Genomic DNA, 27,812 nt, shown 5'->3' with positions numbered 1-27,812 from the left:
CCGGATGGGGGTGGTAGAAGTTGGAACTTACGTTTCCGTCGTGCATTTCAAGACTGGGAGACAGGGGTCTTTTATGACTTTTTTGAGCATATTTCATCCAAGCTACCTAGAGGGGGTGATGATACCATGATATGGCAATTGAATCGTAGTGGTGTTTTTGATGTGCGCTCTTTCTATTTTTCATTGCTGGCAGCCCCGATGGTGTCTTTTCCTTGGAAGAGTATTTGGTGTGTTAAGGTACCTAAAAGGGTAGCTTTTTTCTTATGGACAGCTGCTAGGGGTGGGATTCTTACGATAGACAACCTAGTTAAGAAGCAGTTACCTCTTGTTAATTGGTGCTGCATTTGTCGATGTGAAGAGGAAACTGTGGATCACTTATTGATCCATTGTAAGTATGCTCAGACCTTGTGGAGTGAAGTCCTTTGTTTGTTTGGGGTTCAGTGGGTGATGCCAAAGAGTGTTGTTTCTCTTCTCTTTGCGTGGTGGAATTGGTTGGGGAGTCACACTTCTAATGTGTGTAATATGGTTCCAGCGTGTCTTATGTGGTTAATTTGGAAGGAGCGCAATGCCCGAACTTTTGAAGAAACTGAAAGACTTGTAGACTGTGTGAAGTCTTTGCTACTTAGGACTTTGTTTGAGTGGTCTCGTATTTGGGAGTTTACGCATTGTCACTCTTTGTCTGATTTTCTTAATTCTGTTAGCCTCTCTTTTTGATTGATTTGTATTCTTTTCAGTGCAATGAGTTTACTATCGTAAATTCATTGTACTTTTATTATCAATAAAGTCTGTTATTACCTATCAAAAAAAAAAAAGAATTAAGGATATTTTTTAAGGGCCTTGGCCCATTGAAGCCTCAAATAGAGAAGATAATTTGTAAGTGTAATCCTGATTATATTCTTCGCAAGTGAGCTAGATGGTGGATTGAGATTATTTGCAAATGCTTCTAACACCATAATTATAAGGAAGAACCCCAAAAAATGCCATTAATTGTGTAACTTGTGTTAATGCCATTGATGGGGACTGGTTGAAGCCTAAAATAGTAAGATTGTAGGTATGAGGTCTTGGCTTTTCATGGTGTCAGTGGCATGTCTATTAAAAATAATAATAATAACAAAGTAAAAAAGGCTGTTGAAGGGGAAGCTAGCTCTGTTCGTCATGAATATGGCATAAGATCAGTTGAAGCCTTGAAGGCTTGTAACTGAAGCTTTGCGTGATGAGATATTAATTTATTTATGAAGAGATATTTATTTCCTTATTTTCTTAATATGCTTTAGCCAGCTAGGGTGGCCTCACTTTGGTTATGTAAAATAGATATACTTAGAACTTCTATTTTTCAATTTATGGGGTTGGTTCTGTTACAGCATAAGCCTTCGTGACTTTTCTGACACTTTAAAAAAGCTATAATATGCTAGATGTAACTCATACTGAAATACTCAGAAGAGAATATAACCTCCTGTCTCTCCTGAAACCATATCCTTTTTTTCATTAATATATATATATATATATATTGTTTTTTATGCAGGACAGTCTAGCCTTCACCACCTAGTTGTTTAGTGATAACTGATAACTTCTATAGCTGTATTTAAAGTTCATAGGGCATTATATAAAATGCTAGGTTTAATTTTTATATGATTAGATCTTATCAAAAATATATATATATATATATATGATTAGCTTATCAATTGATAGTCATATTTTTTAATTTTTAAAATTTACTATATTGATTTTTACAGAATGCGTTTTACTTCTATAGGGTGCAAGGCTTAGGAGGCCTTTGCACTCAAGTACACCTCATTATTTATTAACACTGATCTCACTCTGACTAAAAACAAAGGAAAAATCTGATACAGAGAGAGAGAGATAGGGAGGGGGGAGGATACCACACCTTTGCCACAATATCTGCACCACTCTGCTCATCTAGACCTTCCGTAGAATTCTTTATGATGGGAATCAGTTCCGAGAGATGAATGTACGTAGCACCACCACCAGGGACTATTCCTTCAGCCATGGCAGCAAATGTGGCATTTTTTGCATCTTCAATTCTGAGTTTCCTATCTTCAAGCCCCACCTCAGTGTGTGCTCCTACCTAAAATAATAGAAAGATAAAATAATAGAAAGATAAATAGAAGGAAAGGTAAAACAATTATGACCAAAGGTTTTGAATATCATTCATGATCAACACAAAAATTGAAGTTTCAAAATTTACATAAAAAACAAAGATAAAGCCTCAGTCACTTTTTCTTTTCTTCTCTCTCTCTCTCTCTCTCTGTGGCTGGAAAAGCCTTGTTCACTTTTGACAAGACAGATATTGATTGAAGCCAGCATCCAGGAAGAGTTATACAAGATTTCATTAACAATCTTTAAGAAATAGCACTTTTTTTAAATTGCAGACCTTAATCACAGCCACACCACCAGAGAGTTTAGCAATTCTTTCAGAGAGCTTTCTTGACAAGGATGCATTAGCTGTTTCAGCTAGATCCTTCTTGATTTGGAAAATCCTTGCCCGTATTTCAGCTTTAGTTGTAGGGTCAGCAACAATGGTCGTTGAATTACAGGTTATGGTAACTTTTCGTGCAATACCAAGCTGATCTGAAGTTGCACCTTCAAGCGTCAGACCCAAATCTCCAGAGAGAAAATCAGCGCCTAATGACATTAAAATTATCTCAATGAGAAACTGAAGCAGAAATAGCAATCTCATCACAAAGAAATACAATTATACGACAAATGTAATATGGCCCCCGGAAACACAAATGATGATGTTTATATTTCCAAAGTTCAGAAAAAGGCAGATAGTGACATTTGAGATATGTTTCTATCCACAGCTTACAGTCACATAAAGAAGTAGTGACAGAGAGAGCATGTGTAGTGTTTACATGTAATATGTTACAGATGTGTTGTCCTTTTGAATGTTATTTAGAAGATGCACCAAATGACCAAAATAATAGAAGTTATTAAACTCAACAGGGCTGGAAAAGAAAGTCACATTTTCTGAAATCTCTGTATTCCCTTTTTCACCAAAAAATACAGGGTAAGAAAAGTGTTTTGAAAATCTTAATGTACTAAGATTTTGTCTCCATTCCCTCATTCCCAACAAGAAAACAGGGATTAACAGTTGATAGCAAATAGGTTAAATAAATGCACTTGAAAAACATTTTGTCACAGAAGTTCACACAAATTAGGGCCACAAAATAGCTTGAGTTTTACCAAATTGTGTATTTAACAGGAAAATCACATCAATATAAGGGGCCTACATTGAGATCCTGAAAAAGAAACATCACAACAGTACTCTCTTTACATAATTTTTTATTTATTTATTTTTTATGAATTCCAGAAATTCACTAATTTTCTACATCAATTATTAGACACTTGAGAGCTCAATTTGAATTAACCACTATCATAGCTGGCACTCAGGTTCTTTACATGACTACGAGGGCCAGCAAACTAGGAAATGAAAATTGTCAGTGAACATCTGGGTGCAAAGTGAACTATCTCATCATTTTGAGATGTAAAGATATTAATATAATGCTAAGTGGGAATGAGTTGGACTGTGTCGCAAAGGAACAAATTAAGAAATTTAGTGAATGAAAAGCAGGTCATAGTCATGATAGTTTCTAACATCATATCAGCCACTGATTCAGAATAAACATTATCTTATTATTAGCATATGTCATGGAAAATTTAAATAATTAAGCAAATAATGTTTAGCATGCAGTACATAATTTGACCTGTCATAAGTGCAATATCCTGCAAAAGAGCTTTCTTTCCTTCTTAAAATCCTGGACATTTGACAACAGCAACATTTAGTAAACCTTGCATTTTGTTCACCACTAGTTTTTACAGTACTTGCCTGGAGATATCCTCTGCAATGATTAGCAGTGGGACGCTCAATTGAGTAGTCTTTTCTAGTAAAGGAACAATTTCTTTGACAGTTGAAATCTTCTGATCAGTTACTAGGACTTTGGCATTGTCAAACTCCACTATAGATTTGTCGTGGTTTGTAATGAAATGGGGTGACATGTAACCCTTGTCAATCTGTCCAGAAAGATCTAAAAGAATTAAAAGAAAGGGAATAGAGGAAAAAAAAACTAGGAATCAGAGATAAAGGAAAAAATGCAAAAAGACCCTCCAACTTTAGGTCAAAATTAAACAGACCTCTGATGTTCTAATATCAAGTTTTAACAACAGAAGTTTGGGAAACTGCCAAATTGGTCTTTCCGTCTTACTTCTGATGGCTGAATGGAAGGAAAATGTTGTCAAGTGCTTCACGCATTAAAGTAAAATTTACCATAAAGAAACCATTTTAATTTTATTTTCCTTTTCTTTTCTCCCTTATCTTCTTAATGTTGCACGGACACGGACACGGATACGGGGATACGGCAATTCTTGAAAAATAAGGACACGACACGGCGGGGACACAGCGGTTAAATAATTAATTAAATTTTATATTTAGGCATATTTTTTAATATTTTTAGACATAAAATACGTTTATGTCTAGAATTTAAATTATGTAAGAACTATAAATAAATAAACTAACACCCAAAGTAGAAATATTTCAATTTCAATATTCATTTTAGTCACCTACAATATTTAACTTCAATAAATAAATAAAACTAGGACACACAAAAACAAATTTATAACTTATAAGTTATAACTTATATAAAAAAAAAAAAAAAAAAAAATGGAGGCCACCCACGGGCCACAGCAGCAGTGAAAAAAAAAAACACAAAAAAAAACACAAAACGCGTTAACTTATATAGACAATGGGGTAACAGTACACCCACCCATTCACAAAATGTATCTGAAAGAGAGAACGAAAAAAAAAAAAACAAAGAGAGAAGAGAATAAGAGACCGACCCTGATGTCCACGCCGAGAGAGAGAGATCGGAGGGGACAGAGGACAGTGGGCACGGCGTCGACGTCGGAGCTCGCCGATAAGGCCCGATCTAACTCCGGCGAAGGGCAGAGGGCAGCGGCAGCGACAGAGGGAGGGTGGGTTGAGAAGAACTTGAGATGTGTTTCAACTTTCAGTGTAGAGTCTCTTAAACTTGCTTGATTGTTTTAGGGTTATCACAAAATCAAAATCTGTGATTTTTTTTTTTTTTTTTTTTTCACTGATGGCGTGTCGGACGCGTCGGAGCCGCGTCGGCGCCGTGTCGGAGAAACGGAAAAAAAAGGGACACCGCCGGACACGGGAATCCGGCGCGTCGTCCCCGTTCCGGTGTCCGACACGTGTCGGACACGGACACGACGCCAAAAATGGCGTGTCCGTGCAACCTAGAATTTCTTAATCTGCTTCTTCCTCTCTCATTCCTGCCAACACACAACCACACCACCATCTCCAGCAGCCAAGAACCACAACAATTTACCACTACAAAAACTGGCACACATGGGCAAAGTTTTGACCAAAAATAGGAGGGATTTGGATTAGAAAAAATGTGGTGGCCAAAGGGTGGGGTTTTGGGGTTGTGGAGGTGTCAAATCCAAAGCTGTAGGTGTCAGATCTAAGCCAGAGGTAGTGGTTTAGGGCTTGTTGTGGAAATATGGGGTTGTGTTATCTCTTGGTTTTGAGGGTGGCCAAAGGGTGGTGTCAGTTATATGCATGTAGTAATTGTTCAATTTATGATACATTTTGTTGCTAAGAAAATGTAGAAATGAAAAGAAATACTAATTAACATGATTAAAAGTAGTAGTATCTACTTGTGAGCTGAGGAATGAATACAACAATTTTTCAATTGTATCTATTTGTGTCATGACTCCACAGAATTGGGAGCTTTCTAAACTGGGTACAACCTTTTATGAGTTTTATCTATCTGTGTGCCTTAAGGAATGAACTTTCAATAGATTGATATTATAACCTTGATGTTGGTTTTCTTTAGTCCATTTATTTTCAAAAAAAAAAAAAAAGAAAAAAAAAAACCAAACAGTGGGGTAATTAGTTCATTGCTGGTTTATAAAGTTTATTTTCATTCTAAAATTATGGTTCAATTCAAATTACATTCTGACCCATTTTCTTTCCTTTCAAATTAAATTTTCCTTTCTTTGAGATGGTCATGAATCTTTTCAATTAAAAATCATCTTTAATGACCTACCTTCATTCCTTCTTCTATTATTACAGAGTCTCAAATGATGAAGATGACTCAATAGAGATAACTCCATCAGGGCCAATCTTTTCTATAGCTTCAGCAATTAAGTTCCCAACAAATTCATCATTTCTAGAAGAAATTGTGGCCACAGCTGCAATGTGGCAAAAGACACTTTCAAGATTTTGTTTTTGACAAGTAATTATAATTTTTTATTAAAAAAAGTGCAAAGAGGGGCACAAACCTAATTCACAAGACATGCTCTAGATATTTCTGACTCTGATTTTTATTAACAAAATGCAAAGGAAAGCAATACCTTTTATATCATCTCTTCCTCTTACTGGCACACTTTTCTTCTTCAAGACCTTGACCAATTCTTTCATAGTCTTATCCATTCCTTTCTTCAAAGAAATCGGGTTAGCCCCAAAAGCAACTGCCAGCAACCCAGATTTGATCATTGCTCGAGCCAAAACAATTGCAGTAGTTGTACCATCACCAGCCAAATCATTCATTTTAGTTGCAACCTGCAAGCAGGATATGAAGATTTACATATCTATGATTGCTTTTGTCTCAAAAAACATCAATACAACAACAGGGGAGAGAATTATCTAGCAACCATGAATGACCCCATGGATTAGCATTGTTCCTGCATTCTCAATTGCATCTGAAAGCTCTATGGATCGAGCAATTGTAACGCCATCATATCTATGATTGCTTTTGTCTCAAAAAACATCAATACAACAACAGGGGAGAGAATTATCTAGCAACCATGAATGACCTCATGGATTAGCATTGTTCCTGCATTCTCAATTGCATCTGAAAGCTCTATGGATCGAGCAATTGTAACGCCATCATCAATTACTTTAAGTGATCCAGACTCAGAAAGAATAACATTACAGCCTGCATATTTTCACTTAAAATCAATACCTCCATCAAATTAGCAGCATGAAATTTAATAATTTAATTAAAAAATACTTAGAAAGACTGGTTAAAAAAAGGGGAGAAGAAGTAGCCATTGGTTCAAGAGGAAAGACAAAGGGGTGATATCATATAAATAGTGCATCACACCACACGATTAGTATTGCATAACAAATCAAGGGCTCATATAAATAGTATTAAGATTTAAAGGTTATGTTTAATGTATTTATCTTTTTAAACAAAAAATAGTGCAAAAAGCACACTTTGAGCTTTGTAGGAAAGTGAAAAAAGTGCGCTTTTTGAAACATATTTTGCTTTAGGTGTAAAAGGAGCTAACCCTTGGCAGTTTGCACTTTAAGCAGACTTCTACTAGCAGTCAGATGACAAGATCTGACCAGGAACTTTCTAAGGTGGCCTGCATGTAATATCTGGTGTTATTTTCTTCCTCAAATCTTGAGAGACCTGTTCAAAGGACAGGGAAGAGAAATTTAAAAAAAAAAAAAAATAGTACAGGACTTTTTTTTTAAAAACTCCTTGCATTATTGTAATTTCATCAAGTCATCAACAATAATATAAGAGATGCCTTAAGAATGAATTGCTGCAAGATCAGCTTCCGAACAATTCTGTTAGTGGGCCTATTTAATTGAGTTTTATAGACCTTTTTACAAATCTGTCAGGCTCAATGATTATTTAATTTAGATACTGAACCAGTAAACCCTTAAATCTATGATGTATATATACAATCAGATTTTCCTCATTTGTTATAACAGACAAGATCCCTTATCACCATACTGATATTTTGTTTTGGGAGAAGTAATCAATTAAAATGTTTTTAAAGATCGCTGGTGCCATGTTACATAAATTGGACATAGTCCAGAACAGAGATTGCCTGATAAAATTGTCAGAAAAGGTGTTTAATTCTATGGATTGGGTCTGCATGCGTCAACAACAAACTGGCAGTAGTTATACTACCAGCAATTGGTAAGAAATAGTTAGCATATTTACTACTGCAAATGACAGTGAGTGAAAGATCCTGTCCCTCATCTGAGGCCTCCCCTTTCTTGGGTGTTTTTACTTTTTATTTGTTTGTTAGTTCAGAATTCAGTCAGATAATGTAAAATTTAGATTCTTATGCTTTAAATTTGAAACTGTTAATTTCCATTTTTCATCTTTTGGTTTTAACATCTTTTAGGAGCTTAATTTCGTGGACATTTATTGCTCTGATCATAGAAACTGTTGCTAATGTTGAATTGCAGGCTCTCCTTGCACCTGCAAAATCAATTGCTTCAAATGCTGGAGTCAATGGAGAAATTGTTGTAGAGAAGACAAGAACTTGTAATTGGCAAACTGGATACAATGCAATGACAGGCAGATACGAAGATCTTCTCAGTGCTAGAGTTGCAGATCCTTGTCATGTTTCAAGGTGTGCAATTCAAAATGCAGTGTAAATTGCGGGTGTAATTCTAACCACTCAAGCTGTGTTGGTGGAAAAGATAAAGAAGCCTGAGCCAGCTATCCCTTATGTTCCAGGCATAACTCCTTAAAGAAAAGATGGGAAGAGATTAATTGGAAAGCTAGTTGAAAGCTGAGAAAGGCTCGTATGTGTAACATTGGTTTGAAACAAACAATTTGAATTTTCTTGGTTTAGACTTGAGATGATGATTAAAGAAGCTTTAGAAGCTGTCGAGAGGGCTGGACAAGTCAGCTTTCAATCCGACTTTTGGATTGCGAGAGTATTTAAAAGCCATACATGAAGAAAGGGATTGCATGTCCAGTAGCAGTCAGCCTATTAATCTTTGTAATCTCATTCAACATGTAAGATTCCTTTTTCTTTTTTCTTTTTCTTTTTTTTTTTTTTTTTTTTGGGGAACTCTTTTTTTGGACTTTGTATATACTGCAATAATAATGATGAGGGTATCTTAAAGAAATTTCTTTGTCCTTCTTCCTTAATCTTTTGTTCAGAAATCTCCAAAACCTGTTTCTGATTCTGTCCATATTTATGCTCCAACTTTGCTGTAGAAGTTATCACTAAGAACATTGCACAACTGGTTTACTAGGTATTGTTACAAATGTGGCAGTAAAATTAATTTTGGAATTAAAGTAATATACTTCCTCCTCGATAAACCCAATTGTCTGCCAATGTTGCAACATCATCCAGAATATTGCGTCTGTATACACACAGCATACCAGTGATTTTATGCCTAGTTTGTTGATTTGAGTGTTATTCTAGACAGGTAATTCTGTCAAAATGAAGTTTTAAGTGAATTCTAACACAATCTTACATCCAAGAGGGTGTAATCAATCACGCATTTACAATGCTTTGCTTGCATCTTATTTCATTGTTTCAAATACATAAGCTAAGTAAGGACTTGTCTTTCGCAGTATTATGTCATGAAGTACAACCTACAGTAGTAGTTGAGAATGCTCGAAAATCAAGTTTCAACCTATACTATTGAAGAATTTTGACCAAGCCACATTTGTGTGTATTTCTTTTCCAATCTCAATTATTTTTTGGCAAAGTTGCCATTTATATATGTTTAAATTGTGTGTATATTTTGAAAAGAAAAACGAAAAATCTTCAACTTCCCATACAAATATGAAGCAAATATAGGGTTTAAGGTAACTAGAAAAGGATGGATGCCCATTTTGCAAGTTTGGATTGTATATGATCAAGATGTGAAAGTGGAAAACTTATCAGACAATGCCAATGATCTTGAACATAATAATCAAGTGATACAAGACAAGAAACACTATAAATTCCATAAAAATGAAAAATATATAGTAAAAATAACAATTAATCAATCCATAATGTGCTTGATCAATTACAAAAATACTTAACATATATCTGAAGTCATACGAAAATTGCTTAGTACTGTTTTTTATTATGGAATTCTTTGTTCAAAGAAACATATTCTATTGAATATTTTTTATTAAGGTCTCCTCTTACCCTTAGTCCTTTCTCCCTTTCTTGATGTCATACTATTTATCTTGTTGCAAGCCTCTTGTGAACTGCAAGCCTCTTGAGAGCTGGTATCTTCTAGGCCATTCTCCAATGCCTTAACCAGATTCTCAAAGTAATTTCCTGTCACTGTGGTAAGACTGGATAGCTTTGCTCTGAAATTTTTGAATTCTTCTTCTGGATGCTCTTTGTTGAGGTAGTTATGTATATCCTTCTCTATACAATGATGAAGCCTTTCCAAATTAGACTCTGCCTCACCTTGCAAGTACTCAAAGAACCCCTTTTTTGATTTTGCTTTCTTGTCTCCATCCTCAGGGAGGTAATACCCATATGCATATGTCCACTTAAGCACTCTCCTACATTCAATTATCTGCAACCAAGCCTCTGTAATGAACTTAAGCTCGGCCTTAGTTTTCCCCCTTAGGTCACTAAGTCTTACCATGTAGTCATTTTGCATTTGCTTTAAATCCTTAACAGCTTGTTTCCTTGATGATTCATTGCCTGCCCATCTCTCGTAATAATGAGTATACTTTCCCAAATGCTTCTCAGCTCTTTTTCTGATATCTGCATCCTCATTATACTTACCCTCTTCCTATTCTTCTGGAATGTATTACAAGCATAGAACCCACCTGTTCTCTCACCATGCTCCTTCCATGTTCCAAGGCACATCCAGCAAAACTCATGTCCACAAGGTTTCCAGCATGTCATGTGCATGCACCCTTGGTTCTTCTCAATGGGTTTTCCACACTTTGGACATGGCTTTGTATTGACCAACAACCATGCTGTATTCTTAGCCTCAGAACTATTCTTCAATTGCCACTTAGCCACAGTATCACAATCCACTGGCCTATGCGCATCATCCATACAATTCCAACAAAACCCATTGTTACAATGGCAACAAACATCATAGCACTCTTCGTCACCTCCTTCACAAAACTCCATCGCGTACTCACAATCCGCACTCGGACACCACTTATACTTCTTATTACTCTCAATATAAGACCTTATCAAATACTGCAAATACATCTCCTTATCTTCCTTTTTAGCAAACAAATCAATCGAATCACGATCCACCACTGCGTTACAGCACGGTTCGGGACATCTCAATGTTAAACATCCAACCCAGCATTTATATTTTTGTATTAGTTGCTTGAAATGGTTGATCTATGATTCTTTGATCAGGATATTGGTTTTTGGAAATGGTTTTTTTTTTTTTTCGTTCTTCATTGGTATCATATTTATTTACCAAATTTTGATTTTTATTAGCGCTGAGGTCAGTGGGTTCTTGAATCTGGGTATTCATATATCAATATATTGTCTCTCTGTGTGAGTTCAGTTCATGTTGTGCTGGTATTGTGATTAATGTTAGGCCAATTAGTACCATAGATCATCTAAACTCTTAAGAACCAGTGGGTTCTTATCATTGTGATATTCTTATTATTGTGAATTCTACTCAGGTTGAACAGTGCTTACAATATGGTTCATCCCAATTCATCATTTGCGCACATAAGTGTTTGGATAAAGTTATGTAAAGACAATAGGCTGTTATTTTTTAAGTGGTCATACTCTGATTTCAAGGACCTCTCCATCTCAATTCAACTATTTACTACTATTATTTATGTTGCTCCAACAGTATGTGGGGTGTCAAGAGTATTGTAAAAAAAAAAAAATGTAAAAGGGTTTTGAATGCTTCTACAAGCTTAACAAGCAACACTCTTCATTTGTCAGTGCATTACTCAGCTCTCTCTCTCTCTCGCTCTCTCTCTCTCTCAATTTTTTTATTGGAGTTTTGTTTTCTCATAAAGTTATCCAATCAAATTTCTAATCGATATATCCATATAGAATAGAGATAGTTCTCCCATATAAATGATAATCTAGTTCATTGATTTTGTAGCATTCTGCAATATCTTTTCATTTCTAGTTACAGAATCACTCTATTTAATATTGATTTTGGGAATTGTTGATATCACGTCTTTGTTGGATTCCTTGAAAATTGACCTACCTATTGTGCTTATACTTTTCTTCTGCATTTTACGTGCAGTTGTGAAGGATCTAAAGTATCTTGACTCTCATGAGTGGATTAACGTTGAGGGGAATTCTGATACTGTTGGCATAACCAACCATGCTCAGGATTATTTAGGTAATGTTGTCTGTTGAATTACTAGAAATGAGGGCTCCTTGGTGGCTGTTTTCAAGCATTTTCACAGGTATTCAGTTTTTGAAAGGTCTCTTAATGCTTCTTTCCTCACTCTTTGGTGGTCTCTTAATGCAGACCACTATCATCAATATTTTGCGTTTTTTTCATGATGAATATAAGTCTCATTACTCATCAAAAAAGAAGAAGAAATGGGGACTCCTGTATCACAGGGCAGCAGCTTTGGTGTGGTTGAAAGTGTCAATGCTACTAGTGATATTATTGTCCCATTTTTTGGAAAGTGGTTGAAGTAAACCAAGAGCTTCATGACTCCCTGGGTCTGGCGAGTCTCCTTTTCTAATTTTGAGTTTCAGCGCCTTATGTTTTGTAGGGTTTTTTTTTTTTTTTTTTTTTTTGGGGGGGGGGGGGGGGGGGGGGGGGGGGGGGGGGGGGGGGGGGGGGTCGGGGGGGGGGGGGTGGGATCCACAAGTAAATTTATAGATTGGAACTGGAGAGAAAAGATAACCGTATTTCTTTTTTCATTGTTGACTGAAACTGAATGTCTTTATATTGCCAATCATCTAGAGGCTACACTAGAGTTTCAGTACATTGCACAACCAATCTGAACTTGCTTTTGCATTTGTTAAGGATGTGATACCTGATGTTATGTTCATTTATTTACATGAGAATCCATGCTCAAGTGCTCTTGAGCCTTTTTTTTTCTTTCCCAATCAAAGTTGTAGAGTCAGTCAACAAGCTTTACTTACCAATTAAGCTGACTCTCTCATCTTTTATTCTTTTGGAGGTTCTTCTTTTCTTCGCATGTGTTGAAACATTGAAACACGATCGCTTTCTGATAGCCTGTTAGATCCTTCCTACCCTCCTTGTCTCTATCTCTCTCCAATGCAAGTAGCTCAATCCAACACCTATCTTCTTTTATCAAAACCCTCCGCCTATCTATAGCCTTCCATTAAGGGGAAGAGGTGCCACTGGGGTGCAAATGCTTGTGGCAGGTCAAAGCAGCCCTAGTTTTCTCCATCCTTATGCTAGGTACCGCTGCCCCTAAAACAGAACTAATGTTACAATTAAGTTTTCTGCCTTTCATTTCTAGTTTTCTCAATTGTTCTCGTGGTAAATTACTTGCAGTTAAAGGCATAATATTATGGATTTTATTATGCAATTGGGTTCAGCTTGATGGTTTTGTATTAGGGTTTCTGGGGTTAATTTATTTCATTGACTGTTTAGTTTAATTGGCTTTATTTTTTATGATTTTGAGATTTTTGAATTTCAGGGTTTTATTGGAGGAATTACGGTTGCCATCATTAGGAGTGGATCTTAGCAAGCCTCTGTACGTTTGTGTCTCTGTGTACAAGGGCATTTCCTCTTATATCATCTATTCCATCAAATTGAATGATATACTACCATCCTGCAATGCACCAACATCAACATTAACCCAATGCCTAAGCAAAAGTTGTTCTGTAGGCAAAGGATGTTCTGATTCAGAATTGAAGAGAGCCTCACATATTGAGGGTGATGCTCTCCCTTCCTTATAGAACATTCTAAACTACCAAATTCTCAATTGGCTCCAATGTTCTTCTCGCTGGTGGCTTAAAAATATAGTGATTGGAAGTTTGGAACACCCCCACCACTCTCCAAACCCCACCTAGTATTATTAGAATTTATAAGAGAAACAAATATTTGTGTAGTGTGTTTTGTGTGTTGAGGGAGAGAGAAATAGAAAGGGCAGTGTTTTTTGTTTTTGGGTTTAAAGTTTCCAACATGGCTTCAAGGTTGTTGTGGGCTTCAAGGGCTGCCTCATACCTCAGGATCTCAGCGTTCCACAGAGGATTTGCTTCTGGTATATATCAAACTTTGCTCTGATGGATTGTTCTTTATTTTCCTTTTAGATGTATATATTAAAATGTGGATTTGGATCACTCATTTATGTGTTAGTTAAAATGGTTGATCTATGATTCTTTGATCAGAATATTTTTTTGGAAATGGGGTCTGTTTTTTTTTTTTTTTTTCATTGGTATCATATTTAGTTACCAAGTTTTGGTTTTTATTACTGCTGAGATTGATGGGTTCTTGGATCTTGGAAATGGGGTTTGTTTGTCGTTGTAATTGGTATCATATTTCAAAATTTTGGACTTTTTACAGCATAGATCAATGGGTTCTTGAATCTTGGCATTCTGTGTGTGTGTGTGTGTGAGCTATACATTTTATAGTTTGATCAATTTTTTGTTGTTCTGGACTTGTGATTAATGTTAGGCCAATTATTTCTATAATTTTTTTTTTTTAATGAAAATGAAATATAAGCCATTGTCTGTCACATATAATTTGTCAAAAATTCAAACCCGAGTCTGAATGTTTTGAAGTAGTTGCTGTCAGTATGGACCATGATCTGTGCTACAGAGGTGGAAAGTTGGTTCATATAGTGTGATTTTTGGACTTTCAATTTGTGAGAATCTAATTTATTCTGTTCATTTTCACTTTGTTGCATGATGTCACATTCACAGACAAATACAAGTATAGAACAACATAGAATAACCTTTAGGTGTACCATTATAAGAGACAGTTATATTTATCAGTGATGTGGAAATTGTTTACCATTGTTGAAGTTTAAAATTTTCCAGAAGGAATTTAAGCTTCAATTTTTATGTCCAGAGTTTAAAAATTTGAAAGAGTACTAGCAGTTGCAGATATCCTTTTATTCACATAAAAGACGGTTGTGAATTTTGGGTCCAAATTTTATAATTGTAATTACCTTCACTGGAAAGTGTATAGAATATTACTGGTACAATCCTAAGCTTTACCTTAAAGTAATGCACTTTACAGGGTTTACTGTTATTATTTACTGACAATTGATATGGACAATTTTAGGCTAATACACTCTTAGAGTCTTTTTAAGAAAGATGATGATGGTTATGAAATATGACCATTTTCTACACCCTCCAACGGAGCTCCAATTCTTTTGGCTTGTTCCTACCGTTGATTGAACTTAAAGTTGTCGGGTCTAGGAGGTCCATTATTATTCCAGTAGGCAGAGCAAAGAATGGATGGAGGGGTTTTGGGTTAGAGTTAAGGAAGATGTTGGAACCTCAAAACTATGTGAATGGTGGGACTGGGCAGTCGAAGTTTGTGGCTCAGCCTCATAAGGTTAACTCATGGGTTCAACCTTTTAAATCCTTTGCCGATATGATGCATGGGCATGAGGTGCAGGTCAGGGGCAGAAACCAGTTAGAGAAGCAAAACCCGGTAAGTAAACAAAAAATGTTGAGCGAAGTGACGGTGAACTTACCAGGTCCGGCGACTCTAGAAGGTAGAGTGGTGGGTTCTTGGCGCAGTGCAGAGGAGTTTTACATTGGAAAGACTAATCCGGTTGGATATAATAGGAGATCTCCGTTGTATTTCAAATCAAATTGGCTTGAACATGGTTTTGGAAATAAACGTGAACTAGGGAGTTCTGACTGGGCAGGAAAAAGCTTGACTGTTGAAGTGAATGGGGAAGGAAAAAGGAGGGTGATGTGGAATAAAGGTGGTCAGAGGAGATCCTTATGGGTAACAAAGGGATCATAGGGAGCACATGTCTAATGGTTCACGGGTTCACAAATCTCTTATGGTGGGTTCAAGTACTCATATGGGCCTTCCAGTGATCTCTGGTCCAGAGCCCACTGGCCCAATGAGGTTTGTAGTGGGTGAAAGCCCAACTGTGGGGGACCCGAGACTTTTAAGGTAGGAAGCCCACGTGTAGGTCATGTCCAAAGCTCATGAAGCTTCGGAGGCTCAGGACATCACGAGTGCTGATGTCGATCTCGTTGTGGAGTCACCGGCGCCACCGGTGAAGGCCGGCACAGCGCGACATCAAGCTCCGACAACGGCGGCGAGCTCGGCGACCTAAACCGAGATGGATTGTAGTCCGGCGAAGGCACCGGTGATGGTTGGTGGTTTTTTTTTCCAATGGGTTTCACGTGGGGGCTTCACCGGCGACATGGGATAGGGCCGATGTAGCTCTTTTCCACACCACGAGGATAGATTTGGTGGCTATTCCTCCAACCCAGCTTTTGGGTTGCCTTGCGGGGACTTCGGCGAAGGCTGAGAGTCTTATTTCTGGTGGGCTTTGTGCTGATGAGCCTTCGTCCACATTGGGTAAGGCAGAAATAGAGGGTGACAGGGCATTAATAGGTCTTGAGCTTTCCAATTGCTTTCTGAGTCCACCGAGAGTTGGGATTGAGGAATGGGGCGTTTCGGATGGAGATGAAGGTGATCGGGTTGAGGGTACAAGTGATATTCAGGGGATAGACACCTTCTATCAGGCTAACCAATCGGTGTTGGCATTGACTGAGGTCGAAACAGCTTATGCAGTTGAGGCCCTGGGTGATGTGGAGAGCTCTTCCCCCTTGATGTCTATTAATCCACTGGGGGCGGTGGTGACGGCTGAAGAGGTGAGGAGGTTGGATAACACATCGAAGGTGTCTAATTGGGTGAAATATAGACTCCCCGGTTTCGGTAAGATGATGGGGCTTTCTTTCAGTTGACATGAGAAGAGTTGTATTATGTTATTACACAGACTTGAGATGGAGATTGAGGCAGCCAAGCTGGTGCATAAGAAAGATGTTGCCTATCAAAAAGCTGTCTCCAAGGATAAAGGGAAGAGGGAGTTGAGGAATTTGATTTCCTCGGTTAATTATGATGGGAGATAGTTTTCCTTTCTTTGGTTGCTTGACTGAGGTTGTAGTACAGAGTTTACAATTTCAATGAAGTTAAGAATGGTGTCATGTCATGGAATATTCGAGGTTTGAATGATTCGTGGCAACGTTTGGTAGTTAGAAATTTATTACGGGAATGGAATTGTGATGTAATTTGCCTTGAAGAAACTAAGCTTGTAGGCATGGATAGATAGTTGATTTGCAGCTTGTGGAGTTGTCCCTATGTGGACTGGGTAGCCTTGGATGCGGACCAGATGGCTGGTGGGGTTTTGATGATGTGGGATAGTAGGGTTTTAGAAAAGCTGGAGGTAATAGTGGGTCAATTTTCCATATCAGTTCGGTGGCATGGTTTGGGGGATGGTTTTATTTGGGCGTGTTCTGTGGTTTATGGCCTGAATGATAATAACTTGAGGGGGCAGTTGTGGGATGAGCTGATTGGAATTCAGCAACTTTGGGAAGTTCCATGGTGTTACATTGGGGATTTCAATGTTGTTCGGTTACCTAGTGAACGGTTAGGGGGATCACGTTTGACCCCAGTTATGGAGAATTTTTCTGAGTTCATTGAGGAGCTTGGCTTGATAGATTTGCCATTAGGAGAGAGTTATACATGGTTGAGTGGCTCAGATCAACCTTCGATTTCTAGGATAGATAGGGTTCTAGTTTCTCATGATTGGGAGGATCACTATCTAAATGTGACCCAATGGGTTTTATCTCGTCCTATTTCAGACCACTTCCTCATATTAGTGGAGGCAGAAGGGATTTTAAGGGGAAAAGTCCTTTTAGGTTCGAGAACATGTGGCTAAAGTCAGTTCATTCTTGGTGGAATCGATATTCTTTCTTAAGTACCCTCAGTTTCTTACTTGCCAAGAAGCTGAAGGCATTGAAGGAAGATATTATTCAGTGGAACCGGAGTGAGTTTGGAAATGTAGAGTGTTAGAAAAAAGAACTGCTGGAGGCTTTGAAATTATTGGATGTCAAAGAAGGAGAGCTCAGCCTTTCTGAAGTGTAGTTAGGTGAGAGGGTTGAGTTGAGATCTCAGATACAGAAACTTCTCTCATTGGAAAAAGTCTCGTGAAGACAGAAATCGAGGATGCTTTGCATTAAGGAAGGAGACAACAATACCAAATTTTTTCACAAGATGGCCAATTCTCGGAGAAGGCATAATCATATTAATATGTTGGAGGTGGATGGGGTTATCTATGAGGACGAACCTAAGATGGCCGACCAAGCTGTACAGTTTTATAAAAAATTGTACAAGGAGACAGAGGAGTGGAGGCCTTGTGTGGAAGGTTTGGAGTTTGATCAGATAGAGGGGTTAGAGAGGGACTGGCTTGAACGGAGGTTTGAACAGAAGGAGGTTCTTCGAGTTGTCAAAGAGATGGAAGGAGATAAAGCACCAGGTCCTGATGGTTTCTCTTTGGCTTTCTATCACCATTGTTGGGAAGTTGTGGAAAGAGATGTCTTAGCCGTGTTTGAAGAGTTCTATCAACATAGTAAGTTTGAAAAATCTCATAATACAACTTTCATAGCTTTAATCCCTAAGAAGAATGGTGCTTCTAATATTCGAGATTTTAGACCTATTAGTTTAGTGGGGAGTGTTTACAAGATTTTGGCTAAGGTGTTGGCAAACCGCCTGAAAGAGGTGTTGGATCAGTTGATATCAGAGTCTCAGAACAATTTTGTGGGTGGTAGACAGATACTTGATTCAATTCTCATTGCTAATGAGTGTGTTGATAGTAGGGTGAAGAGTAAGATTCCGGAGGTTATTTGTAAATTAGATATTGAGAAAGCCTATGACCATGTGAACTAGGAGGCTTTTCTTGATTTGTTGAAGAGAATGGGATTTGGGGTGAGGTAGTGTAGGTGGATTCGCACTTGTATATCTACAACCCAATTCTCTGTCTTGTTTAACGGGTCTCCAGCTGATTTTTTTGGGAGCTTGAGGGGATTAAGACAAGGGGATCCGCTATTCCCCACGTTGTTTCTAGTTATGATGGAGGTCTTCAGGAAGATGATGAAAAGAGCTGAAGGGGCTGGTTTGTTTCGAGGCTTTAGGGCTGATGGTAGATGGGGTGGAGGGGTATGTGTCTCGCATCTTTTGTTCACGGATGATACGATTTTGTTTTGTGATGCTGATGAGGAGCAAATGTTACATGTTAGGATGCTTCTTCTTTGTTTCCAGGCAGTGACAGGTTTAAAGGTTAATGTGCTGAAGAGTGAGATGGTTCTCATTGGGGAGGTTCCTAATGTCCATGTCCTGGTAGAGTTTTTGGGATGCCGGATTGGGTCTTTGCCTATGACCTATCTTGGTATGCCATTGGGGGCATCCCACAAGTCCCCTACTGTTTGGAATCCTATTTTGGAGAAAATTGAGCGCAAGTTGGCCGGTTGGAAGAAGATTATTTGTCAAAAGGTGGAAGACTAACGTTGCTTAAAAACACATTGTCTATTCTCCCCACTTATTATTTGTCTCTTTTCACCATCTCTACGCATGTGACCAATAAAATTGAGAGGTGGGATTTCTTGTGGGCGGACTCCAAGTTAAACTTGGTGGGTGGGATAAGGTGTGTGCACCTTTGAAAAATTGTGGGTTAGGAGTAAGGAAATTAACTACTTTTAATAAAGCCTTACTAGGGAAGTGGTTATGGAGGTTTGGGATTGAGGAGACAGGGCTTTGGAGAAAGGTTGTTGCTCTTAAGTTTGTAGAAGAATGGGAGGGATGAACTTCCAAGCTAGGTAGAGGGATACATGGGTGTGGCTTGTGGAGAAGTATCCACATGGGATGGGAGAATTTTAGCAAGAATATTCACTTTGAGGTAGGGGTAGGGGATAAAGTGAAGCTTTGGATAGATCAATGTTGTGGGGATTCTCCACTTCAAGTGACTTTTCTGAATGTATATGGGATTGCATCCAATAAAGGGGCATCGGTGGCCTCTTCTCTTGAACTGTTGGGGATAGAGGAGTGGAGAAGCTGGGATGTTCATTTTACTCGGAGACCAAATGATTGGCAAATGGCTGGTGTGGATGGTTTTCTCCGTACCTTGGACTCTAATCTACCTCCCACTAAGAATGGAGATCGTATGCGATGGAAGTTGACAAAGAATGGAGACTTTGATATTTGATCGTTCTACAATAAGTTAAGAAGCCCCTTGCCCATTATTTTTCCTTGGAAAGGTATTTGGAAGGTTAAGGCTCCTTGACGTGTTTCATTCTTTGTGTGGACTGCTGTATGGGATAGGATCCTTACAGGTGATAATTTAAGGGGTAGAGGATTGGATTTTGTTGACTGGTGTATCTTGTGCTGCAGTAATGGGGAGATGGTAGATCATTTGTTACTACATTGTGATAAGGCTTATCAATTGTGGACCTTGGTGTTTAGATCTTTCTCTTGGGTCTTGCCAAGTTCAGTTGCGGATACTCTATTAGGTTGGTGAAATTGGCTTAGAAAGCATTTGTCTAGCATTTGGAATTTAGCTCCATTATGCTTGATGTGGTGTTTTTAGAGGAAGCGTAATAGGAGAATGTTTGAGGACATGGATAGTTTGGATGACCAGCTATTGGCCTCCTTCAGTGGCACTTTGTTTGACTGGTCTGGGGCTTGGGAACTCACCTCTAGTGATTCTCTCCATATGTTCCTTAGCTCCCTCTTATGTACTTAGTATCTTTTCCTTTCTTTTTCTTTATACTCTTTCTTTTCCCTTTGTATTTCTCTCTGTCTTATGTTTTTCTGCATAAGGTAGTGTTCTTGAATATAAATCTTTATTACCTATCAAAAAAAAATAAAGATGTAATTTTTCTGATAATCATCTCTACGCCCAATTTCAACTCGTTCACAGAGTCCTTTGTTTCTCTAAATTTAAATGGTCCTCACCAAGGCAAAATTGGCGCTTGCAGCAATATTTTCCTTTATTTTCTACGTTCCACTATTTTTCAACTCTTTATAATTTTTTCCCTGCACTTTGAAAAAAGTAGGTGTCATATTTTCTTTTGGCACAATGAACTCTAGCCCAATTGATACCTTCTTCCCTTTGTAAAATCATGGTGGAGGGTAAGTTTGTGGGTTTAAGACCCACTGAGTGTGTTTGTAACTTGTAAATAAAATTAAAAGGTTGAACAATGTGCTTACAATATGGTTCGTCTCACTTCATCATTTGCAAACGCAAGTGTTTGTACAAAGTTCTGTAAAGTCAATAGGCTGTTATTTTTTAGGTGGTCAAACTCTGATTTCAAGTACCTCTCTCTATTTCAACTTAAGCAGAAAATTGCTAGGACCACAACAAATGACATAACTTGCCCACTTAGACAGTTGTGAGTGATGGAGAAAAAATAGTGGGTTTATGTGGGTCCACAACTTGCCACTCACAATTTGTCATGTGGGCAAGTTGTGGCAAAAGTTGTGCCACTTGTTTTGGCACTAGCATTTTTCGTTCAGGTATGTACTCATAGAAAAAGCAGCTCATTTAATGAAAATGTAACTTGAAACATGCTCCAACAGCATATGGGGTGTCAAGAGTATTGCAAAGAAAATGTAAAGGGTTTTGAATGCTTCTGCAAGGTTAACAAAAAAAATTCTTAATTTGTAAGTGCATTGCTCAGTTCTCTCTCTCAATTTTTTTTGTCAGAGTTCTGTTATCTTATATGAAGATATCCAATCAAATTTCTAATCGATGTATCTGTATTGAATAAAGATGGTTCTAATCTTTTCATTTCTAGATACAGAATCACTTTAGTTAATATTGATTTTGGTAATTGTGGAGATCAGATCTTTCTTGGATTCTTAGAAAATTGTCATGCCTATTGTGCTTATACATTTCTTTTCCATTTTGCATGCAGTTGTTAAGGATCTTGAGTATCTTGACTCTCGTGAGTGGGTTAAAGTTGAGGGGAATTCTGCTACTGTTGGTATAATCGACCATTCTCAGGATCATTTAGGTGATGTTGTCTATGTTGAATTACTGGAAGTGGGGGATCCTGTATCACATGGCAGCAGCTTTGGTGCGGTTGAAGTGTTAAGGCTACTAGTGATATTAATTCTCCCATTTCAGGGAAATTGGTTGAAGTAACGAAGAGCCCAACGACTCCCCTGGTCTGGTGAGTCTCCTTTTCTAATTTGAGTTTCAGTGCCTTATGTTATGTAGGTTATTTATTTTTTTGAGTCCGGATTCACAAGTAAACTCATACATTGGAACAAGAGAGAAAAGATAACCATATTTTCTTTTTCATGGTTGACTGAAACTGAGTGACTCTTTATTGCCAATCATCTAGGAGCTCTGCTAGAGTTTTAGTACATTGCCAGCCAATCTGAACTTGCTTTTGCATTTGTTAAGGATGTGATAGCCTATGTTCGTTCATTTTACATGAGATTCCACGCACAAGTGCTCTAGACTTTTTCTTCCACAATAAAAGATTGTAGAGTCAGTCAACAAGCTTTACTTACCTTATTAAGCTGACTCTCTCGTTATCTCTCTCTCTCTCTCTCTCTCTCTCTCTCTCTCTCTCATCTTTTATTCTTTTGGAGGTTCTTCATCTTCTTAGCATGTGTTGAAACTTGAAATGCAGTTGCTTTCTGATAGCCTGTTATTTCTTCCCCCACACCCCACACAACACCCCCCCCCCCCCCCCAATTCAATGCAAGTAGCTCATTCCAATACCTAGCTGCTTTTTATCAATACCCTCCGCTTATCTACAGCCTTCCCATTAAGTGGAGAGGTACCACTGGGCTTCAAATGCTTGTGGTAGGTCAATCCAACAATAGTTTTCTCCATGCTTGCGTTAGGTACCACGCTCCTAAAACATAACTAATTTTACAATTAAGTTTTCCGCCTTTCATTTCCTTTTTTCTCAATTGCTCTCGTGATAAATTACTAGCAGTTAAGGCATAATATTATGGGTTTTATCATGCAATTGGGTTCGGCGAGATGGTTTTGTATTAGGGTTTCTGGGTTAATTTTAGTTCATTTACTATTTTGTTTAATCGGCTTTATTTTTTTATTATTCTTTGGATTTTGGATTTTTGAATTTCGGGTTTTATTGGAGGAATTGTGATTGCCATCATCAGGAATAGATCTTAGCAAGTCTCTGTACGTTTGTGTCTGTTTACATGGGCATTGCCTCTTATATCATCTATTCCATCAAATTGAGTGATATGCTACCATCTTGCAGTTCCCCAACATCAACATTAACCCAAAGCCAAAGTGAAGTTGTTACTGAAGGCAGGGGATGTTCTGATTCAGAATTACAGAGAGTTGCACATATTGAGGGCGGTGGTGATGCTCTTCCCTTCCCTATAGAACATTCTAAACAACCCAAAATTCTTCTTGCTTGTGGCTTAAAAATATAGTGATTGGAAGTTTGGAACACCCACCTATGATGCACCGCTATGGCAAAAATGTCATCGTATCGGAATTCGATATGTATTAGATACGGATACGGGTGGGATACCGATACTACCGTACCGGAGAGTATCAGGCGAAAAAAAATCATTGTTTTTATTTCGATACAGTTTGGATATGCCTGGGATACATCCGAGATACGGTGAGTATCAATCGGATATGAGAGAAATTTAAAAAAAAAAAAAAAAAAAAAAAAAAAAAGGCAGAATTTGACACCTGGATGATGTCTGACCATCGGTCTACCTGGCTGGGTTAAAAGCCCTAATCTAATTTCACCTTGCCTCTGCCTTAGCCTTTCTCTCTCTGTTTTTTCGTTTTTGCATTTTGCCTCATGTTTGTTTTGACTTGAGTATTAGGATTTTACATATATATATTTGGCTATTTGTTGTTATGGGTCTGTGATATAAATTATAATCATATAGTTATAAATAAAATAATAAATGTAATATTGTTTGTTGTTTAGTATTGCCTTTAAATTAATTTCGGATATGTTTTCAAGCATTTTATTGTTATTGTTACCTAATTTTAAAACTTAAAATAAACATAAATTATATTAAAAAATATTTAAATATACCTAAAATAAATATTAATTAATTAATTACTGTATCCACGATGTATTGTATCCTAAATTTTTCAAAAAATGTTGTATCCCCATACTTGTACCTGTATCTGTATCCATATCGGTGCATCATAGACCCCCACCAACTGTCCAAACCCCACTATGTATTTTTATAAATCATAAGAGAAACACATATTAGTGTAGTGTGTGTTGTGTGTTGAGGGAGAGAGAAACAGGAAAGGCAGGGTTTTTTGTTTTTGGGTTTGAACTTCAAACTTTCCAACATAGTTCAAGATTGTTGTGTGCTTCAATGGCTGCCTCATACCTCAAGATCTCAGTGTTCCACAGAGGCTTTCCTTCTGGTATATATCAGACTTTGCTTTGATTCGTTGTTCTTTATTTTCTTTTTATATTTATATATCAATTAGAAAAGCTGAGATTTGGATTTGGATCTTTCATATATGTATTAGTTAGTTTAAATGGTTGATCTATGATTCTTTTATCAGAATATTTCGTTTTTGGAAATTGGGTTTGTTTGTTTTTGTCATTGGTATCATATTTACCATGTTTTTTTTCAATTACTGCTGAGGTCAATGGGTTCTTGAATTTGGGCATTCATAAATCAATATACTCTGTGAATGTGAAAGCTATACTTTTTGTAGTGTTGTCAGTTTCTTGTTGTGCTGGAATTGTGATTAATCTTAGGTCGATTATTCCTATAATTTTTTTTTTTCTTTTTAATGAAAAATGAAACCTAAGCCATTGTCTGTCACATATAATTTGTTGAAAATTCAAACCCGAGTGTGATTGTTTGGAGGTAGTTGCTGTCAATATGGACAATGATCTGTTGCTATAGTGGTGGAAAGTGTGGTGCATATTTTTTTAATTAAATCATATGAAATATAGGATGTGTGATATCTCAAATGTAATATGATTGTTGAACACACTAAGACCATGATTATTATTTGACTTATTGAACACGCTTCTTTGAGATTTAAATTTGTCATGGGACTACTTATCAAAAAAAAAAAAAAAAATGTCATGGGACTAAGATGCTAGTGGCTCATTTTTTAAGAGAATTTCTAAGAACAAAGCAGGAATTGTATAGATGTAAAAGGGTTTTAAATGCTTCTGAAGCTTAACACGCCAAATTCTTAATTTGTCAGTGCATTGCTCATCTCTCTCTCTCTCTCTCTCTCTCTCTCTCTCAATGCTTTTATTGGACTTCTGTTTTCTCATAGGAAGTTATCTGATTAAATTTCTAATTGATATATCCATATGGAATAAAGATGGTTCTCCAATACAAATGATAATCTAGTTCATTGATTTTGTAGTATGCAGCAATATCTTTTTGTTTCTATATATAGAATCACTTAAGGGGAAGAAGCTTTACTATAGTGGAGTGGTGTTGTGTGTGTCAGTGTAGTGGAGAGGCAGTGGATCACTTGTTGGTTCACTGCAAGGTTGCATACCAATTGTGGAGTTTCGCTTTGAGATCTTTTTGTGTCTCTTGTTTTACCTGAGAGAGTGGTTGACCTATTGTTTGGGTGGTGCAATTGGTTGGGGAAGCACTCCTCAGGTATTAGGAACTTGGTGCCATTATGCTTGATGAGAACAATCTAGAGGAACGAAACAGGCATACGTTTGAGGATTTGGAGATTGTGGGGGACAAGCTCATTGCCTCATTTATAGACACTTTGTTTGACTGGTCTCATCCTTAGGGATTCACATCTAGTGACTCCATTCCCATGTTTTTAGAGTCTCTTTCTTGTTGTACATAGCTTCTGTTTTTTTGGCATAATTATTTTGGCTACTTTATGCTTTCTTTTTTTAAATAAAGTATTCTTGTCTATCAAAAAAATAATTGTTGAGATGGGATCTTTTTTTGGTTTATTAGAAAATTGATCTGCTTTCTCCATGTTACATGCGGTTGTGAAGGATCTTAAGTACCTTGACTCTCATGAGTGGGTGAAAGTTGAGGGGAATTCTGCTACTGTTGGTGTAACTGACCATTGTCAGGATCATTTAGGTGATGTTGTCTACATTGAATTACCGGAAGTGGGAGCTCCAGTATCACAGGGTGACAGCTTTGGTGTGGTTGAAAGTGTCAAGGCTACTAATGATATTAATTCTCCCATTGCTGGGAAAGTGGTTGAAGTAAACGAAGAGCTCAATGACTCCCCTGGTCTGGTAAGTCTCCTTTTCTAATTTGAGTTTCAGTGCTGTATGTTTCTTGTTTTTTTTTGTTTGTTTTGTTTTGTTTTGCTCTTTTTTTTTTTCTTTTTTTTTGGGTGTATTGGGTCTGGATCAACAAGTAAAGTCATAGATTGGAACAGGAGAGAAATGATAACCGTATTTTCTTTTTCATGGTTGACTGAAACTGAATGTCTCAAAATTGAATTTTGTGCTAATGCACTTAAGAGTTAAGATTTTGGGGGAGGAGTGGTTATGAACTGATTTGAACCCTGTCCAATCTTCATCTTTTGACATCAATGCATAAACAAAACATGTCAGAGTCTCAAATTTTGTCTCTGTTTATTTAATGCTGTGAATTCAGAGAGGTCTGACTATGAACAAATTTTGCCACCTAAATTGTGTGCTAGCTATTATAGCTGGGCATATTTTACTAGTTCTCTTTGTTCTCTTCATCTTGCCCTTCATATGTCTTGTCCCCATGCCGCTTTTTGTCTGGCGTTGCAAGGTTCTTCTTTCCTTTTGGGTAGGGCTTCTAAGTCAAATTTCCTTCTTCTTCCTTATTTTTTTTAGTTACCTTAAATGGCCTATAGTTAAATATAGTTCCTTCTAGCATGCAAGTTGTTAGGCAATGTCCCTAGTAGCCAATATTTGGAACACAATCAAGAGCAGAATAGACCATAAGGGAAACTCTCATGCTACTAAACTTATTGAGCTTAAGGTTGATGCTGGTAGTCATCTGAATAAATTTATGTCTCTGAAAATGTTGGTTAACCACCTTCATTGTGTTAAAAAATTCATTCACAATTCCAGTTTCCTTTAATTGGTGAAGTTTGACATATTTTCTTCCATCAAGAATATGTTTCTTCCTTCATTTCTTTTATGCTTATTTCTGATGTATCTGTCTTGATGTGGATTAACTCAAGCCCATATGACAAAGGATAGATAATTAAGGTTGAGGTGAGCGATAGTGGTGAATTGAAGAGCTTGATGGATGCAGATAAGTACACCAAGTTCTGTGAAGAAGATGATATTCACTGAGTGACTATGGCCACGAAGAACTTTGGGCAATTTTCATGTAGGGGTTGTTCTTGGATAATCACAATAAATTACACAATCCTTGAAGTGTGTGGTGCACATATCTTTCTTTCTATTTTTATCCAAACGCATGCTTCCACTGTTCTTCTTTTGTTACCTAAGAGCTATAAATTTAGTGGATATCCTAAGCAAATAATCATTCTGGGTTTTAGTTTCATCTATTGGTGCAGTTTAGGCAGGTTTGTGGTTTGAGAACCATTTTCATAATATTTGTTAGAGTCGAATACTTATTCAACATATGGGATCTCATTTTCTTGATGCATGGAGAACGCTTTCTTATTCACTTTCACTTGTTAGTTACATGAAAATCAGAGGCTGGATGTCAAGGGATGCTAAAGAAATTTATATTCTTTGGAATTAAATCATTATGGCTAAATATCATCATTCACTAATTGCAACTTGTATTTCCATTTTACTATCTTGTTAGTGGTATCATTCTCCCAAATTTGGTGTTAGGTTTTAATGACCAAATCACATTAATTTATTCAATTATTCCATTTCCATCTACTTCTTTTTCCTAGGATATTTCACTTTATCATTGTGTCAAAGCAATGATACTGAGTTTGAATCTTGTCTCTACTTTACCTCTTGTTCAAAAATTAAAAATTTCACATATTAGGTCTCACTTAGTGAGGGAAGTTTATACCCACGTGTGAGGGAGTATTAAAACAACGATTTGTGATTAAATTCATACTTTTTATCAAGCTTTAGGGATTGGTGATACTCCCCATTTTAAGTATTAGTCCTTTTTTTTTTTTTTTTTTTTTTTT

General features: G+C 37.2%; 2 protein-coding genes and 1 pseudogene across 10 annotated transcripts; 1 reads left to right on the top strand and 2 right to left on the bottom strand.

The window, feature by feature from the left end:
- Window positions 1-1,782: 1,782 nt before the first annotated feature.
- LOC112031738 (chaperonin 60 subunit alpha 2, chloroplastic-like) lies at window positions 1,783-7,096 on the bottom strand (annotated as a pseudogene).
- A 2,832-nt stretch (window positions 7,097-9,928) lies between these two features.
- LOC112031737 (probable E3 ubiquitin-protein ligase ARI7) lies at window positions 9,929-11,260 on the bottom strand. The gene is given in 3 exon segments (XM_065774869.1): window positions 9,929-10,551; window positions 10,554-11,121; window positions 11,204-11,260. Coding segments are annotated over 3 exon segments (1,248 nt in total).
- A 4,605-nt stretch (window positions 11,261-15,865) lies between these two features.
- On the top strand, window positions 15,866-27,325 carry LOC112023799 (uncharacterized). 9 transcript variants are annotated; one of them, XR_010629556.1, is made up of 6 exons: window positions 15,866-21,379; window positions 21,634-21,891; window positions 22,963-24,113; window positions 25,690-25,831; window positions 25,864-25,941; window positions 26,871-27,325. XR_010629556.1 is itself a non-coding variant. In XM_065774891.1 (5 exons), exons 1-2 carry the CDS (start codon window positions 17,891-17,893, stop codon window positions 21,861-21,863), a joined length of 633 nt encoding a protein of 210 aa, XP_065630963.1. In that variant the 5' UTR covers window positions 15,866-17,890; the 3' UTR covers window positions 21,864-21,891; window positions 22,963-24,113; window positions 25,690-25,941; window positions 26,871-27,325. The 9 variants fall into 9 exon arrangements, 4 of the variants coding, with proteins under 4 accessions (XP_065630963.1, XP_065630967.1, XP_065630966.1 ...); XR_010629558.1 differs by having other exon boundaries at window positions 15,866-20,226; window positions 25,690-25,941; XR_010629557.1 differs by having other exon boundaries at window positions 25,781-25,941.
- Window positions 27,326-27,812: the final 487 nt, after the last annotated feature.

This window comes from Quercus suber, unplaced genomic scaffold (assembly GCF_002906115.3).
Source record: "Quercus suber isolate HL8 unplaced genomic scaffold, Cork oak 2.0 scaffold_101, whole genome shotgun sequence".
In the NCBI taxonomy this organism is placed as follows: domain Eukaryota; kingdom Viridiplantae; phylum Streptophyta; class Magnoliopsida; order Fagales; family Fagaceae; genus Quercus; species Quercus suber.
This window is presented reverse-complemented; position numbering and strand designations above follow the sequence as displayed.

Bases quoted from the DNA above. Each gene is read 5' to 3' on its own strand.
- LOC112023799 (XM_065774895.1), top strand. From the start codon at position 17,891: ATGCTTTGCATTAAGGAAGGAGACAACAATACCAAATTTTTTCACAAG. The intron at 18,294-21,633 runs GTAAGTTTGAAA...TTTTGCATGCAG, and splicing joins TGAAGAGTTCTATCAACATA to TTGTTAAGGATCTTGAGTAT.